General features: G+C 53.2%; 1 protein-coding gene and 1 long non-coding RNA gene across 2 annotated transcripts; one reads left to right on the top strand and one right to left on the bottom strand.

The window, feature by feature from the left end:
• Positions 1-4147: 4147 nt before the first annotated feature.
• LOC123602012 (glutathione S-transferase P) lies at positions 4148-7075 on the top strand. Its single transcript, XM_045486086.1, has 8 exons — positions 4148-4240; positions 4613-4648; positions 4957-5063; positions 5169-5256; positions 5593-5696; positions 6348-6455; positions 6633-6866; positions 6921-7075. Coding segments are annotated over exons 1-7 (633 nt in total). The 5' UTR covers positions 4148-4239; the 3' UTR covers positions 6822-6866; positions 6921-7075.
• Positions 7076-16943: 9868 nt separating this feature from the next.
• LOC123602014 lies at positions 16944-19663 on the bottom strand. The gene is made up of 2 exons (XR_006714313.1): positions 19492-19663; positions 16944-18571 (listed from the first exon to the last, which is right to left on the bottom strand). It is a non-coding gene; the product is annotated as an uncharacterized LOC123602014 (long non-coding RNA).

Below are 19663 nucleotides of genomic sequence, written 5' to 3' on the forward strand. Positions count from 1 at the left end.
TCTCGAGGTTCATGGATTCGAGCCCCACATCGGGCTCTGTGCTGACAGCTCAGAGCCTGGAGCCTGCTTCTGATTCTGTGTCTCCCTCTCTCTCTGCCCCTCCCCTACTTATGCTCTCTTTCTCTCTCTCAAAAATAAGTAAACATTAACAAAAATTTTTTTAAAACCTCACTGGCAAAATTTATAGAGACCCCTCAAATATCTTAGCCCAGAACATTGCCCTTGGTCCTTCTAAATCTTGGATCTGCCCCCTTTGGAACTCATAGACTTTCATCCTTTGAGGTAGTCACAAGGTGCCCAATGTGCTTTGCCCCTACCTCCTTTGATCCACAGCTAGTAAAAGGAGATATATGTCAATATTCTAAAGGCCCAATTGCTTCTATTGAAAGCAATCATGCTTTGGTAGAACCATCTTTTTTTATTTATTTTTTTTTAACATCTATTTATTTGAGGGAGACAGAGCGTGAGTGGGGGAAGGACAGAGAGAGACACACACAGAATCCGAAGCAGGCTCCGGGGTCAGAGCCATCGGCACAGAGCCCGATGTGGGGCTCGAACCCACAGACCATGAGATCATGACCCAAGCCGAAGTCCGATGCCCAACCAACTGAGCCACCCAGGTGCCCCAGGTAGAGCAACCTTTTTACAGCACACTCCAGGCAGATGAGGATATTAACCCTCACACCTTGCAACACCGAGATTGTTTCCTCTATCGGAAAAGACACGTCCACAACGATTCTCTTCAACTTCGTTGGGAGGACTCCTACCAGGTACCGTTAGCTAACCCTAGTGTCTCCAAACATCAGGGAATTGACTCCTGATTCACGTGTTACATCGAAAGAAAGCACCAGCGTGCCTGGGTGCCTCATTTTGTTAAGCGGCTGACTTTGGCTTGGGTCATGATCTCGTGGTTCGTGAGTTCGAGCCCCACATCATGCTCAGTGCTGACAGTGTGGAGCCTACTTGGGATTCTCTCTCTGCCCCTCTCCCACTTGTGCTCTCTTTTTCAAATCAGATAAATAAACTTAATAAATAAAGAAAGCACCAAGGCCCAGTCGGACCCGCACATGCATTGGTGACCTAAACGTAAGGATTTCCGGTAATCGAAGCAGACGACATCCAGCGGAGACAGCTTTCCCAAGATGAGTGGGCCAGGCCTGTGTGCCCCTGTCTCACTGTTGTGTCTTACTGTGTTTTCTCCAGGCAGATACCACTCCCATCTGATTTCCCAATCTACTGCAAAAAGGGGAAACCTCTCTGATCGCCGGATTTGTCACCAGAAACCTCCATCTGTTTATGACAACAGCGATCCCTCAATTCACTCTTTAAGTGAATTCACCAGAATCCCAAGTTCCACTGTGGGCCTAGATTGTTCCTGAGGTCCCTTTTATAAGGTTAGAGTACTGAACCCACCAAACCCCATTCCTTGCTTCAATGTAACCCTCCCCTGGGATGGGAAAGCAAGATCTCTCACATATATATAAATATAAATAATATCTGTCTGCCATCTATCTATCATCTATCTCCAACTGTATCTATTGTGGGGCAGCCAATATAAATAGGGCCATTTGTCAGCTTACTGACACACCCATACATCTAGGTTCTTTTAACACGTAATAATGCAGCATCGAAGTCTTGGCTGAAGAGTGCTAATTCTGTATACAGGTCAAGGGGTCCATAGACGGTGCTTGTGAGGGAGCTTTATGCACACCCCCCGGCTACTCCTCTAAATGTGGGGTTTCTGACAATGATGCCCGGGCTGGGGCAACGCCTTGTCTTGACAGCCGGAGGCTAAAAGAGCAACGTGCTCTTGCCGTGTTTACGATTCTATTTTCTTTTCGTAACAAATCAGAAACCCCTCATTGATCTGTGCCATTTCTTCTCCACAGCTGCCTTGAACAGGAGCTCCCAGGAGACGGACAGGATTCCGAGTTTGCCTCCCCAGGCAACTTTTCTCCCCAGGGTTGGAGTAAGTGCGAATGAGAAACGTGATTGGAAATCTCTCCCTAACGTCAAGAGAGCAGGCCAATTCCACAGCAAATACAGGAGCAGCCGGTTAACGAGCCCTTAACTCGTTGTCTAAGACGATTGCATAGCCCTTGATTATCTCCTTGCTGAACAAGGAAGCAGCTGTGTGACAGCAAACACCATCTCCTGGCTGCATGTACATACATGCCTCAGGGGACGTAGAAACCCAATTGCACAAAATTAGGGCTACAGCAAATTGCACCTGATTCTCCGCGGTCCTTTTTTTTTTTTTTTTATTGGCTACCTTTGGCCCTCCCGTCCCGTCTCCCCTTTATTGGGGTGATGGTAGGGTGGTCCAGAGTTGACGGCCAACAGAGAGTCCTTGAAGATGTCTTTGGTGCAAAAAGGTGATTTTATTAAAGCACGGGGATAGGACCCAGGGGCAGGAAGAGCTGCGCTGGGGTCCTGATGGGTAACTGATTATATCCCCTCAGGTTGGGAGGGGGTCAGGAATAGAATAAGTCTCTAAGGAATTTTGGAAGCAAGGTTTCCAGGGCCTTGAGGGGCTAGCTGTTGCTAGGGAAACACCATTTCTTACCATTTAATAAGACCTCAGTCATGAGACCCTTTAGCTATGTGGGGGGTGGGGGGGCATAAGCTTGGAGTATGATTGTCAGCACATATTTTGGGGCAGCTGAGATTTAAAAAAAAGACAGGATCCTGGACGTTAGGATAGTGTCAGGCTAGGGTTTTCTCTTGTCCCAGCAAAGTGTCATCATTGAGGCCACTGAGGTCCTAGAGGGAGGTTTCAAGGACTTGTCAATGGGCTGTAGGCAGTAAGGGAATTTAATTTTTCATTTGCCTTAGTTTCCCACATTACCATGGCAAGCACTTAAACCCCTCTCCTTTGTTCTTGGGTAGCCAGGAGTGTCTGAGGAATATCACATATATTCCGCCGGGGTGTGTGTGTGTGTGTGTGTGTGTGTGTGTGTGTGTGTGCCAGCCTGTATTTAATCCTCAGATTGCCCCAAGCTCCGTCATCACCTTCAGGCCTAGGGGCACAACTCAGAACCATCATACAATTTAGAATCGTCACGTTGCCTTTAATTGCGTTTTATGTTTCATAGCATTACTTTTAAGTTTTGTAGCCGTTGCATGTCAAATCATTGTAGAAATGATGTACCCAATAAGGTGACGCCATTCAATGCTTTGAGATGATCTCCAACCTGAACGACTTTGAAAAGATACAGACTCCACAGAGGAAATGCCTGAGAGTCCTCCCTTCTACCCCCCTGGTTACAGATGTGGTGTCAGGGGTTTCCCACCTGTGTACTTTCCCTCCAATGTGGGACATGCCACCCGGGAAGGGTCCTTCCTGGTAGGAAGGGACAAAAAACCCACTGAATTTGGAAAATGGGACTCTTGATCATGGATGCTTTTGGAGTGGGGAGAGGAAGGAGATTTTGATCAAAAGGGTTCCCCCTTTTGTGACACTGAATAAAGAAAACCTCATGTAAAATGGGGGGGGGGCACCTCTCTGCCAGAACACTCCTCCTCAGTTGCAGACCCCACAGGAAGACTCTTTTTTTTTTTTTTTTTTTTACTCTCCCAGCAGGAGGAAAATAACCATTTTCTCCTCTCCTCCTCCAACAGCCCAGCCAATGAAAATCCATCACCCCCTCTTTTCTTCCAATAGAGTTTCTTTCAAAGCAGCCCCTCTCCGCTCCCTCCGGTTTCTCTAAAAAGTAGAGTTCCTGTCCTTTGTTCCCTGGACTTGCCTGTGGTTTTCCCATAGCTTGCTTGTCCCGAATAACACCTCTCTGCTGTTCCCGAATAAACCCATTTTGCTGGTAAAATAACCGCCTGTTTTGTTTTTCTGGTCGACAAAGGCTTTGTGCCTCTGAGGTCTGTGAACCAAGCGGGGAAAGCAGCTGCGGTGGGCAAACGCGAAGGGCTCTGGAAGAATCCGGCCGCTGGTGCGCTGGCGCTGGCCGGGGAGTCATCAGCGCCGGGCCGCTGTTGAGCACAAACTTCGGGCCACCTGTAGGGGCGGCGGGCGGGCTGGCAGGGCCTCCGGCCGGTGTGACGGCGGGCTGGGGGCACCCCCGGGGCTCGGGACCGGGAGCGGGGCTTCCGGGGCACCGTGAGTCAGCATCGGGGTGGAGCGGGACGGGGATGGGCGGGACAACCCTTATAAGGCTGGAGGCCGGGCCGGGCCGGAGCTCCGCCGCCGCCACCGCCGCCTGAGCCGCCGCCGTCCGCGCTGCAACCAGTGAGTCCCCCCGCTTGGGCCTCCGGGGGAGGGGGGTGGCGCTTCCAGAGGCCTCGGAGCGCTCCCGGTGGAGGCCGGACCCTCCCCCCCCAGCTTCGGGACAGAGTTCCTGGAAGGCCCTGCACCCCCGCCCCCCCTTGTCACCCCCGCGCCGGGATGGGGATCCAGGGGACCCACGACGCCAGCGGCGCGCGGTTGGGGCTCTCCGGGGCGGGGGCGGGGGCTCGGCGCCTCCAGCGCAGAGACCTGCTCCCACGGTCCCCGGAGCGCCCAGAGCCGGCAAGGGGACCCCAGGGAGGACGGATTGGCGCTGTCTCCCGTCCGTAATCGCCTCCTCCCAGACCCTAACGGACTTCTCTCCATCCGCTCCAGTGCCGCCCTACACCATTGTCTACTTCCCCGTCCGAGGTAGGCGCCCTGTGACTGGCAGCCGGGGGAGGCAGAGGTTGGGGCTGCAGCCCACGCCCCCTCGCCCACCTGGGGAGCACCCTAAGACCCCCACCCCGCCCCTCCATCATGTGGGTACTAGCTAGGGCCTCCTTCCCTGCTCCCCTGCGCTCCCTAGGCCCGAATATCCGCTCTCTCCACCTTGGCCCGTCCCCTCCCTAGTGTCCAGCGGGGTCGTCATCGGAGTCCCTGCCTCCACGGCCCCTCCCCAGGGTGCTCTGAGGCTGGGGTCTCCCCGCATCCCCCCACCCGGTCCTCCCCTCCCCCAGGGCGCTGCGAGGCCATGCGCATGCTGCTGGCCGACCAGGGCCAGAGTTGGAAGGAAGAGGTGGTGGCCAAGGAGACCTGGCTGCAGGGCCCGCTCAAGGCATCCTGTGTGAGTGGCTGCTGTGCCCAGAGGGGGGCCAGAGGCTGGGCAGCTGGGGGGGGCAGCCAAGCTCCGCATCTCTGACGGAGCTGTGCCGCCCCCCCCCACCCCCAGCTGTACGGGCAGCTCCCCAAGTTCCAGGACGGAGACCTCACTCTGTACCAGTCCAATGCCATCCTGCGACACCTGGGGCGCACCCTTGGTGAGTCTTGAGGCTGCAGGTGGCAGGGCGGGGGGGGGGGGGCAAGCATCAGCCAGTGTTCCCACACATCTCCTTGTTACCCCCCTCTGAACCTCCTCCGTTTAAATCAAGCTGCCTGGTGAGCCCTGTGGGATGGTGGAAACAGAGGCACGAGGAGGTTATCTAACTTGCCCCCAGTCAAGCCTGGGTCTGCCTCCTGCTGAGTTCTGAGCGCCTACCGTGCGTCAGGACCGGCCTTCCGTCCTTCCTTCTCCACGGCTGTGCCCACAGGCAGCCACGTGGCCTGCCAGTGGCATGTCAGACACCCAGTCATGCTTCGGCTGACTTTCTCCCCAGGGCTATACGGGAAGGACCAGCGCGAGGCAGCCCTGGTGGACGTGGTGAATGACGGGGTGGAGGACCTTCGCAGCAAATACATCACCCTTATCTACACCAACTACGTGAGCCCGGGCGCCGGGGCTGGGCACGGTGGAGTACAAAGAAGGGCTTGCCTCCCTCCGGCCTGGGAGGGCTGGGCTTCTTAGTGGCGGGGGAGGGGAAGGATCTGTAGCCAGCTTCTGGAAGCAGGTGCTGGCCCTTTGAGGTGCAGAAAGTATCCTGACTTGGAGCACGTCTGAGGACCTGGGGCCAATTTCGCAGGGCATGTGTGTGGCCGTGGGGGAGGGAGAGGGAGCGTGGCAGGAGTTGGCACTGGAGGGGCAAGAGGCCCAGATCCCCGGGGCCTCGAACTGGCTGGCTGGATAGTCCCCTGATGGCAGTGGGGAGCCATCGAGGCATCTTAAGCAGGGCCGGGTATGGATGTGAGATCTAGAAGGATCTTCCAAGACTTCTGGAGTCTATTGGTGGGAGACCACGGCAGAGGCGGAGAGGTGGGGGTGGGGTAAAGAAGAATCCACGGCTGAGCCGGACAGGATGTGGTGCGGCCCTGGGGATGGGAAGTGAGCAGGGGGGCGCTGGGGCTCCGGCCTGGGCGGGTGGTGATTCACGAAATAGGGCAAAAAGAAGGGGGTGTCTCAGGGCCGGGGCAGAGGCTGGGGTGGGCAGCAGCGTGGGGGTCAGGAGGGTAACACGCGGTGGTGTCTTTCTGGCAGGAGGCAGGCAAGAAGGAATATGTGAAGGCACTGCCGGGGCACCTGAAGCCTTTCGAGACGCTGCTGTCCCAGAACCAGGGGGGCCAGGCCTTCATCGTGGGCGACCAGGTGAGCGTCTGGCTCTGTCCTGCCCCTCTGCACCATCCCCTTCTGGCGGAGGGGAAACAGGTGCAGAGGGAACGCAGGAACCCGTGGCTCAGCAGAATGGGGCGGACTTAGGGAAAGGCTCAGACTCCTTGGCTCCCACGCTCCCGCCTGCTGAGTCCCTTGCCCCCTGCCCTGCAGATCTCCTTCGTGGACTACAACCTGCTAGACTTGCTGCTGATTCACCAGGTCCTGGCCCCCGGCTGCCTGGACTCCTTCCCCCTGCTCTCGGCCTACGTGGCGCGCCTCAGCGCCCGGCCCAAGCTCAAGGCCTTCCTGGCCTCCCCTGAGCACGTGAACCGTCCCATCAACGGCAACGGGAAGCAGTGAGAGTTTGCAGCACCCTCGGCGGGAGGTGGGGGCCGCCTGCCTCCCTTTCCTGGGGACAAATAAAATTTCCAAGCGAGAAGCCTTGCTGTGAGCATTCAGTTTCCTGGGGAGGGGCTCTCACATCCTCAACAGTCAGGTTTGAGGGAGGGATGGGGCAGCCAGCTAGGACGCTTGAGTCCTAAAACACATGGGTGTATCTTCTTCGGGCCTTCAACCCAGTCTGCTGAGCTCCAGGAACAGGAATAAAGAGACCGGTAAAAATTAAAAAAAGCAGTAAGAGAAATGAACTACGGTCTCTGCGCCGGAGATGCCCACAGTCTAGAGAGAGAGAAGAGGCTCACTTAATATAAAATGCTTTCTGGTTTCAGCAGGGCCACCTGCCACAGGGCCTCCCCCCGGGGCGGCGGAGCCCAGGAGCCCAGGGGCCCCTGGGGAAGGGGGCCGAGGGTAGGAGCTGAGTAGCTGTGTGCGGCCCAGGCTGGGTCAGTGGGAGGAGGGGCAGTCACTGCTGTTCCGGGGGTGGCCCTCCCGGCTCCCCCCTGCGTCCCTGCGCGATCCGCTGGCTCTCCCACCGCCTTGTCTCACCATCCACATTCCCTGGGCAGAGAGTGACATGCGAAAACGACCCTTGCCAGGGGGAGGGGCCTCTGACGCATTCCAGTAGGCGGTGGGCTGGGCGCAGGGTGGGCAAATCAGTCCCGGGGCGGCCGCTGCCCCTGCGAGATCCCAGCGCTGTCCTCCCCAGCCTCCAGGACAGGTGATGGCAGCCTGGGCCCCGTGTAAGGACGACGTGGAGCAGAGCCCCCGCTAAAGTGTGGCGAACACGTGATGTGATTGAGCAACGACCCGGCGGTTTTCCGCTGCTGGCATTTTAGAGCTGTTGTTACTACAGCGTAATCTGACCCATCCCGTCTGATCCCTCCTTTGTTCTCAGGCTAAGGGAATCCGGTCAACTCCCAGCGTCATCCTGCCTCTGCAGGGGATCGGGGAGGGGTTCAGAGAGAGGGCCGTGGGACTACCCCCCCCCCCACCCCACGCTGAGACCAGGCCCCTCTGGCTCCCCCAGACCGGACCCTGAGAGCGGTCAGTGACGATCAGCTAGAATCCCCTCATTTGGTGGTGGAGGAAGACCCTGAGCTAGGGGAAGCCTCTGGAAGCTGAAGGGCCCAGCCCTCTCCTTGGCGCGGACATTCGGCAGCAGGCCGGAAGGTGGCACAGATAGGTGGGCCCTGTCCGAGGACCGTGGGCACAACTGATGGTGCTCCTGCGGGGCAGCGCCTGGGCCCGGCCGGGTGATTTGGCCCCCGGTCGGGGGAGAGCCCAGGGGGATTTCAGAGCTAGGCCGGGCCCGCTCCTTCTGCCCTTCCTCAGGCAGCACATTGCCCTCGCACATCTTGTCCTCTGCATCCCTCAGAGCCCGGCCCCGTGGACCAACGGAGACCGGTCTGCCCTCCTTTTTCCTCCACATCAGCACCTTACGTTCCTCTTCTGGGAGCCACGGGCCTAGCTGCCTTCTCGAGCAGCAAATGGGAGTGAGCGGTGCTCTTCACTCAGACTTGCTGGCGAGGGGGCTGGCTGCTCACTTGTGTTTGGCAGAGACTCAGCAGGCAGGGGAGAGGGAGGGCTTCGTGCGGGGATAAAGGGAGGCTTCGGGTGCGCCCTGAATGGAGGCTGCTGGCCTGGGGAAGCAGTGAGCGGGCTCGGTAGAACTGGGGAGGGGGGGAGCAGAGGTGGCTTTTTCTGGTTGACCTTAAGTAGGAAAAAATAAAAACTGGGGAAGCTATCACTTGTGAATGAAGTCCTGGACATTCTGGGCAATTGTCACCAGGCTCGCTGCCTGGCTTCCTGCGTTGTCCCCTAGAGCTAGCAGTCTGACTTCCCGCAGGCGCGCCCCACGGCCGCCGCCGGCTTCCTGGCTGGTTATTGCAGACAAGAGATTGGTTTTCTGGGCGGGCTGCAGCGGGTCGCGGGGTCAGATTTCTGTTTTCCCCTGTGGTCTGGCCACTCTGTTGTGTTCCCAGCCTCTCGTCTTTCTGGAGACGGGGGACCCCAGCCAGCTGGAAGCCTCTTCCTCAGGCACTTAAAGCCAAGCGGAGAAGCATCTTGCAGGGAGAAAACAGGAGCCTACACATCCTCCTTTTGAGGAGCCGCTCCTGGCCATTCTGAGCCCTGGGGGGGCCCGGCCACTTGACCACGAGGACCAGTCTGGGTCGCCCATCGGAACACCAAGACAGAGGTGGTGTGCCAAACGGCACTGTCCCCAGGCACGTGGTTCCTTCAGGACCCGCTGAGATGGCCCTGAGGCCCCGGGAGATCCCAGGAATTTGGAAGAGGCCAAGACTGGGGGCCTGGCACGGGGGGGGGGTGTTGGCGAAGAGGTTTAAGAGTGGGTCTGTGGGAATGCCTGTCCGGAGGATCTGGCTGCAGAAAAAGCCACACAGCTGGGGCTGGTGACCTCCATCAGGGGCTGTCGCTGCATCACCCTTCCCCAGCAGACCCAGTGCCCGTTAAGTGGGTTTTCAGGCATCTGTGGCAACTATCGAAAGTGGTAGGTCTTCACTTGGCCCTATTCAGTGGGTGGGGCTGCGTAGCCTGCAGGCCAGGGGAGGGTCCTCATACTCAAATCTTGAGACCCCCTGCACAGCCCTCCAGCCCAGCTTCTGGAGTGTGGGCAGAGGCCCACAGCCCAGTGGAAGACTGGAGGAATCCTCTGGGAGAAGCGGAAACTGGCATTTAGGGGCCCTGGTGACAGGGTCTGTGTTTGATAAACCCTCAGCTTTCCCGCTCACCCCTGACACAACAAATATCAAAGGACAACAGATAATTGCCAGACAGTTGAGAGAAATCTCTCACGTAAAAGAGAGACAGCCAATAAACGGGGAAAGAAAAAGAACTCAGAAAAGATAGGGACCGTGCAGGTAGTACCAGAAAAATTCAAATCAGCTTTAATCATTATCTTCAGGGACATAACCAAAGATATTACATCCAGGAGGTAAGAAAGGGAGGCTATTGTAATGTTTATTTATTTTTGAGACAGAGAGAGACAGAGCATGAACGGGGGAGGGGCAGAGAGAGAGGGAGACACAGAACCCGAAGCAGGCTCCAGGCTCTGAGCTGACAGCACAGAGCCCGATGCGGGGCTCGAACCCACGGACCGCCAGCTCATGACCTGAGCCGAAGTCGGACACTTAACCGACTGAGCCACCCAGGCGTCCCAAAAGGGAGGTTATTATAAAGAGTATTCAGGAGCTCTTGGAAATTAAAAATGAGATTGCAGAAATGAAAAATCTCAAGATAGAGTTGAAAAATACGCATGAAAATTAAAAAAAAAAAGATAAAGGCATGGAAAGATAAGAATAACAGTATTATTCCAGGAGGTCCAGAGGGAGGGAGAAAGAAGAGGGTAGAAAAAAAAAAAAGTAAAATAAAAATAATGCAGTAAGTTTTCCCAGGACGGAAGATGGGCTTTCAGGCTGAAAGGCACAATGAGTGCCGAGCATGTTGACAAAAGAACCACAAAGCAGATCATAAAATTCCAGAGTCGTCGGGAAGGAAATGAAGACCCTGCCTGCAACCTTCCAGAGGGAGAAACAAACACCACACCCAGGGGATAAGGAATCTGGAACCGCATCAGATAGCTTGTGATTTTGACACGTGTTCACAAGTACTTTATGCTCTGGCGTCTCTATGCCCTCCTTGTGGCTGCCTGGATGAAGACAGTGGAAGAGACATTGTGGGGCTTCTGAGGTTGAGTCAGGAAAGGTCATGCAGCTTTGCAGTTTCCCTCGGGGACAACTGACTTCCGTCGTTGTGTAAAAAATCCAGCTACCCTGAGGCTGCCACAGGGAGAGCCCACGTGGAGAGACCAGAGAGGGTAGAGGGGGGAAAGTGAAGGAGGGAGAGAGAGACACCCCAGCCAGTGAGCCACAGCTGTTTCAGACTCCAGCTCCTCCTTCAGCCCCACTAGGTGAGGGAAGAAGCCCTCAGAGTGGCCCCAACAACAAGTGCCATCTGACTGTGGTCACGAGACCCTGAGTAAGAACTGGGTGGGCCCTTGGGGCGCCTGGGTGGCGCAGTTGGTTAAGCGTCCGACTTCAGCCAGGTCACGATCTCGCGGTCCGTGAGTTCGAGCCCCGCGTCAGGCTCTGGGCTGATGGCTCAGAGCCTGGAGCCTATTTCCGATTCTGTGTCTCCCTCTCTCTCTGCCCCTCCCCCGCTCATCCTCTGTCTCTCTCTGTCCCCCCAAAAAAATAAATAAACGTTGAAAAAAAAAATTAAAAAAAAAAAAAAAAAGAACTGGGTGGGCCCATTCAACCCCCGGATTCATACTCTGACAAGGTGTCCTTGGAAGGGGATGAGAGAGACAGAGAGAGAGAGAGAGAGAGAGAGAGAGAGAGAACATGATGAAGACACACCTGTTCCCTGCTGTCCAGACCTGGAAGTGACACTCTTCACTTCTGTCCCGTTCCGATGCAAGGGGGTTCTGTGCCCAGGAAAAGGAAATGAGTTTGTGATAATCTAGTCAGGGTCTACCATATACAATCACAGATGCACGCACGTATAGGATGTGGACATGTAATAGCAGTGGCATCATAAACAAGTTTGAAAAGAAGAATTCTTTAATATTAATAAAACTAATACATTGTATTGAGGAAAAGTACTGGATCCTTACCTCACACCATATACAATAACATCCAAATAGATCAGTGGTTCTCAATGTGTGTGTGTGTGTGTATGTGTGTGTGATTTTGTATCCAGGTTACATTTGACAATGTCTGGAGACATTTTTGTTGTCACAACTTGTGGGGTGCTCCTGGCACTTAGGGATGCTGTCAAATGTCCTATGATGCACACAGGACAGGTGCCCACAGCAAAGAATTATCCAGTCCCAAATGTTCAATGTCAAGAATGAGAAACCCTGAAGTAGGGTTTGTCTACATGTGATGAGAAAAATAAAATATTAACAGAAAAAAAAAAGTAAGAGACTCCATGACCTCGGGCTTGCAATGACATTTAAAAAAAAATTTTTTTTTAATGTTTATTTATTATTGAGAGACAGAGAGGGAGATAGAGCATGAGCATGGGAGGGGCAGAGACAGGAGGAGACAAAGAATCTGAAGCAGGCTCCAGGCTCTGAGCTGTCAGCAGAGCCTGACGCGGGGCTCAAACTCACAAACTGTGAGATCCTGACCTGAGCCGAAGTTGAACGCTTCACCGACCGAGCCACCCAGGCACCCCTATAAATCTCTCTTAAGATGTCTCATGTCAAAGAAGAAATCAAAACCAAAATTGCAAAATTTCTAGCAAACTGTGATAAAGCACCATATTTCAGAAACACTGGGTGGCTCTTCTCGATTCTGCTAGCTTTATAATTAGTCTTGCTGTCTGGTAGGGAAGCTTCCCCCCCAGCCTTGTTCTCCTAACCTGGCCTGGCCATTCCTGACCCTGCGTTCTTCTATATAGATTTTAGCATCCGTTTTCCCAGTTCCATGAAAAACTTTGACGGGATTTTGATTGGAATTCAAATGTTTTTATAGATTAATTTGGAGAGACATGACATCTTCATGATATCAAGTCCCCCCCCCCCCACCCACCTGGTAAAGCCCCCTGAGCAGCAGGGGTGCTTGCTGGAGGCAAACGTGTGGGATTCACGAAGAAGGAAGAAAACCCATAAATACTGGCTATGGTGTCACGACCTGTTGCAGCAACAGGGCTCCCCCGCCACAGGTCCTTTGTGGCCGTGAGTTTTGTGTATCGGGAGGAAAAACGTGTAACAGAAGATGAACAGTTCAACCTGTTTCCAATAATAAATGTCCGGCGGGTTTGTTTTTTTTTTTCCTCTTTTTGCTGATGAACAAGATGGAGCATTTCTAAAAACCGAACCCTTGAGGGATGGGGAAGACGAGTCTCAGGTTTCTAAAAGCCTGGGATTAGTTGAGCGGCGTGTGAACTCTTCCTGGTGTCTGTCACCCCAAATAGCCATCAAGGGCTACACTGGGCAGAGCAGAGACAAGAGCTTTTGTGCGAGGGGACAAAGGGGCTGTAGGCAGGACTCCAAGCGATGATGTGGAGTGGGCAAATGACCAACATGGAGATGTTCCAAACTCCTAGACCTTATGTGCTGGGCATCTGACCGTGGGTGTGCTGTGAGGGAGGGGCTGGGAGGGGTGGGCTTGTACTGGTGCTTGGGACCTGTGCCCAACTGAGAGCTGACGGGTCCCCCACAGGGGAGACCGCAGTGTCCAGTGCTTCAGAACCAGCAGAAGCCAAAGAGGGGCCCTGACACATTGGCAGGCTGACAGGGAGTGGCTCTCGCTCACGTCAGGACTAGAGTCTACAGGGTATGCGAGGCATCCTACGCTGGGGCGCAGGGAGGGAGACCCGTGTTAGATGCGTCTTCAATTGTGCTGCTTGCCTCAAATGCACTGACCTGGTCCTGTGTGTACCCCCCTGGCCATGACCGATCGACTTTACTTTCTAAAGTTTAAGTGAATGGGAAAAAAATAGGAAGGTAGCCAGTTCAAGGTAGCAGACTACAACCAGAAATCCATTGTGTCCTTCTCAAACGCATTAAAATCAGAGGAGAAAAAAAATGTTAATAGTTGAATGCCACACAGATACAAAAAGGGAATTCTGTGTAGGCTTGAAGTAAACCTCTGAAGGAAAAGCAACAAAAACAACAAATGAACAAGAAGAAGCTGTAGTCTAGAGGGCGGGGGGGGGGGGGGGGGCGCTGAAGGCTTGTATCTCAGCCAGGAATACAGCAGGCTGAACGCACAGGGCTTGGGGCCAGGTCCTCAGTCTGTACTCAGCCCTGGAGAACAAAGCTTAGAGGTCCCCATGACTGAGGCCAGGTCTCCACTGGCAGCACAAAGCAGGGGACCCGTAACGCCAGGTCACAAATGGGGCCAACCCAGAAAACAGAAGGACAGAATTTGGGAGGGAGGCATGCACAGAGGGAGGCAGTATACTCTGTTTTTGTTTTAGTTTCATACTCAGCAGGAGGATAGACTCTTAATTAGCATTTCCTGAAAAAGAAATTTATGTATGACTGTTAAAAATGCAAGGGGAACTGCTAAAAATAGAAACAAAATGCGTAACTTCCAAAACAAGAGTGGAGAAGGAAATGGCACAAAGAAAACACAGTTAATTCAGCAGAAAACCAAAAAAGAGAGGGAAAAAGAAATAAAGAGAAAGAATGCTAAGTAGAAAACACAATATAATATTGTAATACCAATAAACGTAAATGGGTCAAACTTTTTAAAAGGCAGAGGCTAATTGGGTTAAAATAAAACAAAATGAAATTTAATTAGATGTTTTTATTTATTTATTTAAAAAAAATTTTTTTTTTCAACGTTTATTTATTTTTGGGACAGAGAGACAGAGCATGAACGGGGGAGGAGCAGAGAGAGAGGGAGACACAGAATCGGAAACAGGCTCCAGGCTCTGAGCCATCAGCCCAGAGCCCGACGCGGGGCTCGAATTCACGGACCGCCAGATCGTGACCTGGCTGAAGTCGGACACTTAACCGACTGCGCCACCCAGGCGCCCCTAATTAGATGTTTTTAAAAAATGTTTATTTTTGAGAGAGAGAGAAAGAGAGAGCTAGCAGAGGAGGGGCAGAGAAAGAGGGAGACACAGAATCGGAAGCAGGCTCCAGGCTCTGAGCTGTCAGCACAGAGCCTGACAGGGGACTTGAACCCACGAACTGCAAGATCATGACCTGAGCCAAAGTCGGACACTTAACTGACTGAGCCACCCCAGTGCCCCGAAAGTGATCCACTTTAAAAAAATTTTTTTTTTCAACGTTTATTCATTTTTGGGACAGAGAGAGACAGAGCATGAACGGGGGAGGGGCAGAGAGAGAGGGAGACACAGAATCGGAAGCAGGCTCCAGGCTCTGAGCCATCAGCCCAGAGCCCGACGCGGGGCTCGAACTCACGGACCGCGAGATCGTGACCTGGCTGAAGTCGGACGCTTAACCGACTGCGCCACCCAGGTGCCCCAGTGATCCACTTTTAAGAGAACTGGACAAGATTTCCTGGAGGAAATGTAACTATAGGCCACCCTCCTTTATGAGCACTGATGTAAAAGCCGAGCCAGCATTACAGTGAAAGAACAGAACGCATGACCAAAAGGTTTGTCCCTGGAATAATAAAAGCACGAGAACAGCAGACACACAGCTCTATGTAAGGTTTTACGGAGATCAAAACATGTAACCATTACAATGATACTATGAGGTACAGAGATGTCAAGGAACTTGCCCAAGGCCACACAGCTGGTAGGCAGGAGAGCCCAAGATTTAATCCCAAGTGGCTACAATCTGTTCTAGCTGCCTCACTCCACCACACCTTTAGGTCAAACATAGTTTAACAGATTAGAAAAAGGATTGATGTAATGAAGAAGGAAGAAAAACAATATAACATCTGAGATGTAGAAGTATTCAATGAAACCGAGCACCCCATTCATGCACGATAAAACTGGGCCTTGCAAGGGAGTTTCCTTAATATGCTCAAGGACTGGGGCGCCTGGGTGGCGCAGTCGGTTAAGCGTCCGACTTCAGCCAGGTCACGATCTCGCGGTCCGGGAGTTCGAGCCCCGCGTCAGGCTCTGGGCTGATGGCTCGGAGCCTGGAGCCTGTTTCCGATTCTGTGTCTCCCTCTCTCTCTGCCCCTCCCCCGTTCATGCTCTGTCTCTCTCTGTCCTAAAAATGAATAAACGTTGAAAAAAAAAATTAAAAAAAAAAAAATATGCTCAAGGACTCCACCAAAGGCCTCAGCAAACCTCCTACTTACAGGGTGCCATGACAATCGTCACACTTAGGCCCTGTCTCAAGATAAATAGGCCAGAGTCCTCTGGATGTCTTCCCTTCCTGCCGGATGGGAAGGCAGCCCATTTCCAAGGTGCCCCTGGGCACAAACCAAGCCACGCCCAGATCTGGGAGGGCAACTCAAATTTTATTGCCTGGTCATTCCATGCCCTTAGTGTGTTAGCAAGCTACTTGGAGGTTAAAGGTCATTCCTCTGCCTGCAGCAGAAAGACCCCTTCCATTGTTTGGAGAAGAAGACGTTCTAGGTAGAAGAAGGCAATACAAATATCAGAGAAAAGCCTAGGCAGATACTCTTGTGAAGGTTTTGAGCCTCCAGCTTTATCTGAGACTTTTTTTTTTTTTTTTAAAGCTTATTTATTTATTTTAAGAGCAAGAGTGAGGGTGGAGAGAGCACAAGCCAGGGAGGGGCAGAGAGAGGGAGAGAGAGAGAAACCCAAGCAGGCTCCGCCTTGTCAGCACGGAACCCGATATGGGGCTTGAACTCACCGACCGTGAGATCACGACCTGAGCCGAAATCGAGTCGGACACTTAACCGACCGAGCCACCCAGGCGCCCCCGGACAAACTTTTATATGACAGGAGAGTCCATTAAGGGATCCAGATCAGCACGAATCAGGCAAATTGATGGTGCTCTATTCACACCAATGAGAAAATGTTATTAAAACAGAGATCACAAAACATAAAAGCACAAGATATCACATAAAATTCCTATGTTAAAAAATGTGCACCGTTTTTAGAGAAAAAGCGCCCCATGTTTAGCAAGGAACCTACAAGATCTGAAAAAATGAGGAGGGACCTCACACTCCTGGGTGGGGAGACTCCGTATTGTAAGGATGGGGATCTTGTCCAAATTAATCTATAATCCAGGGCATTTAGTTAAACGTTCTTCGGGCATTTGCTGTGTGTCAGGCACTGCTCATTTGCTGTTCTCCATTCCAACAGACGCTCCTTGAGGGCACAGCTTCTCCTAATTTCCCATGAGGGGAAACTGAGGCACGGGTCATAAAGTCACACAGGTAGTAAGTGGCAAAAGCAGGATTTTGAATCCAGGTCCTTAACCTTGAAGCTCTGGTGTTACCTGTAGATAATCATGTTTCTACACCTATTTGTATCCATATGGATTAATCTCAAAAACATAGCGTCTTGAATGCAAAAAAGCCAGGCGAAAAACTGTGAAATAGCAAGATTCATGACTACATGTACGAAAGCACGAAACACTCGTGTTATTCCTGTAGGTAAACGCATGTACAAGTAAGGGCATTTTTTTTCTTTAAAGGATTGGAAGATATTATTGGACTCAAGCATTTAGCTCTGGGGCGGAAGGACTTTTGTGGGTTTTTTTTTTTTTTTTTTTTTCCTGTTAAGGTCTACATTTTTAAGGATCAAATGCTTGTGGAGTGTTTTCAAATCACCTAGAAAACAGAGTGGGAACAAATAAGGAAAAACGATAGTGGGTTTTAAGTCAGGGTGGTGAAAACATATTACTCCTTTCTTTTTGCTTTTCCATCTTAAATTCCTAACAGGAAAGACGTTGATTTTTTTTTTTTTTTTCATTTTCCAATTACAAAACTGGATTACAATATGGAGTAAGCACCTCCCTCGAGAAGCTCTGTGCTGTGGGGTGGAGAAGAGAGAAGATCTGACCGTGCCGTTGTCACAAAGGACCTGTGGCAAGGTTACTAGACATGGTGGGAGGTGACATTCAAAGGGCTCCTCAGGAGGAGAACGGAAGGAAGACGGATCCTCTGGTGGAAATCGGAGAGATCCTCTGTGTGGGGAGAGCCATCTGAGCTGGAGCCGGAGAAGTCAGCACCTGATCTTGAGTGCCAGGCCAGGAGGCTTGGGCTCTGTCCTGAGGACACTGGGGAACCACCCCTCGGTGGTCTCAGGCATAGGAGACACAACACGGATCTGAGGTTCAATCCCACTCACCCCGTGGTGCAGAGAAGGAATCGGAGGGGTCGAGACGTGAGGCTGGGAGACCTCAAGGAAGCTTTGCAAAATTCCGGCTAAAAGCGAACCCCGGTCATGGCCATGGGATGGGCAGGAGGGCACAGGAACAAGGAGCATTTGGAAGGCAAAGTTAGCCCAACACAGCAATGGCTTCTGGTTTGGAGGCTGGGTGGGGAGGCAGATGCGAGAAAGTGGCATAGGACGGGACAGGTGCGGAGGGAGAGGGGACGGCCGGGGCCTGGGATGCCTCAGAGGAGGGCTCTCTGGGAGGTGACACTGAGGGGAGCCTGGCAAGTAGGTGCTCTGGATGGGTGGGGACTGAGTGGGGGATCTCAGGTCAGGAACCCTCAGGCTGAGTTCTAGCAGCTGTGCTGCCCGGGGCAGGCCACTCTGCGTGGCTAATACATTCTGTCCTCTTTTGAAAACAGGGGCTCATCATTCCTACGCTCTGGCTTGTGGGAGGATTAAGGAGATAACACATGGCAAGTGCTTGGCACAGAGCCTGGTGCTGGATGAACAGGAGACCCTGCTCCTCACTCTCAGTTTCTCATCATCCCATGCCCCACCATCTCCCGTCCACGGCATCCCCAGGCGGCCTTCTCCCCGTGGCCTTGTGTTCCCTTGACCCAGTTAGGGATGAGGAAGGAATCCACCCTCTGGTTCCATCCTGCCCCCCTTCTCCTGCCCCATAGGGAGGGATCCGTGGACTCAGGTCGCGGAGGCTGGGATTAGCTGTGTAATCCCCAGCTCTGTCTGGGCAATCTCTTTCCCTGCCCAGGAGTGGGGGTCCCCCGGCTGGGAGCCAGGACTGCTGGGCCCCGGGCCTGGTACTGCCCTACCCATCTGTGAGACCTCAGACAAGGTGCTGATGCTTTAGTACCTTTCTTGGGAATACCACTGCCATCTTCAATGAAGGTTACACGCGTGTGGTTGTTCTGTGCGTTTGCTGGAGGGGGGGAGGGGGCACTCTGGAAAGGAAGAAAGGCTTTGATTTGATTCCAGCCTTACCGCTCGGCACCCTCATGCCCATGGACGAGAGGGAAAACCTGCATGGGCCTCAATTTTTTTCACGTGTAACGTTAACTCTATCCAAGGCTGCTGTGGCGAGTATCTTTGAAAATAAGGGCAAATGAGTTTCTAAACAGCAGGAGAGACCAGAAGGGATGATAACAGGAAAAGAGAATAGAGGAGCTGGACAGAGCAAAAAGGACATGCTTCTCACAGGAGCAGGGCAAGGTCTCAGAGCCAAAGGGTCCCAGAGAACTGATAAAGACAAGAGTTAATCAGGCTTCCGCGACTTCGAGGGGAAGGCAAAGGACACGTGACCTCCTCAGGGCGGAGGAGCACAGCCACATAAACGGCCCTAAGGTCCCAAGAAGAAGGGGTCCTGGGCAAGGGGTGCGTGCGTGATGGGATCTGGGCCTGATGACCCTGCGGAGGGAGGGGCGGAGTCCTTAAATGCTAGGCCAGGGCGTGACTGTGAAGGCACTTAGGGGCCACCCCAAGATTTTGAGCAGGAGTGCCAAGGCCCGGGCTCTACTGACGGGCTGAGGAAGGAATGGCTGCGCGAGCTTAGCAGCGCCGGCAAGAGGACGTGCCACTCACCGGCCCATCTTCACCATTTCCACTCTCTCGGTCTCACCCCAACCTAAGACCTCCACCAACAATCCCCTGCCTGGCTCTGGAGCTGTCCCTGCTCTCTGCCGCTAATAAGCAATACTTCCCCGAGCCCAGGGGTGCCCAGAGTGAGGTCGGGGAGAGATCATCAGGCTTGGACTAGGGCAGAATAAGTACAGCGCGGTCATTAGGGTCGTCGGGCTGCAACCCGCCTGATTTCTCCTCCTCCCGCCATACACCCAGACATACAAGTGCACACTAAATGCAGAACCTGTAGAAAGTGGGAAACACCAGAACCCAGCAAACGGTGACACGCGACGTTTGGTTACTTAGGGTCTGAAAGTCTCGGGTCCGGAGGCGAATGCGAACAATCGGAGCAGAGGAGCGCGAGAGTAAGCGCCACCTGCACCGGGAGAAAGGCGGACTCCGAGGCCCACGGGACT

This window comes from Leopardus geoffroyi, chromosome D1 (assembly GCF_018350155.1).
Source record: "Leopardus geoffroyi isolate Oge1 chromosome D1, O.geoffroyi_Oge1_pat1.0, whole genome shotgun sequence".
In the NCBI taxonomy this organism is placed as follows: domain Eukaryota; kingdom Metazoa; phylum Chordata; class Mammalia; order Carnivora; family Felidae; genus Leopardus; species Leopardus geoffroyi.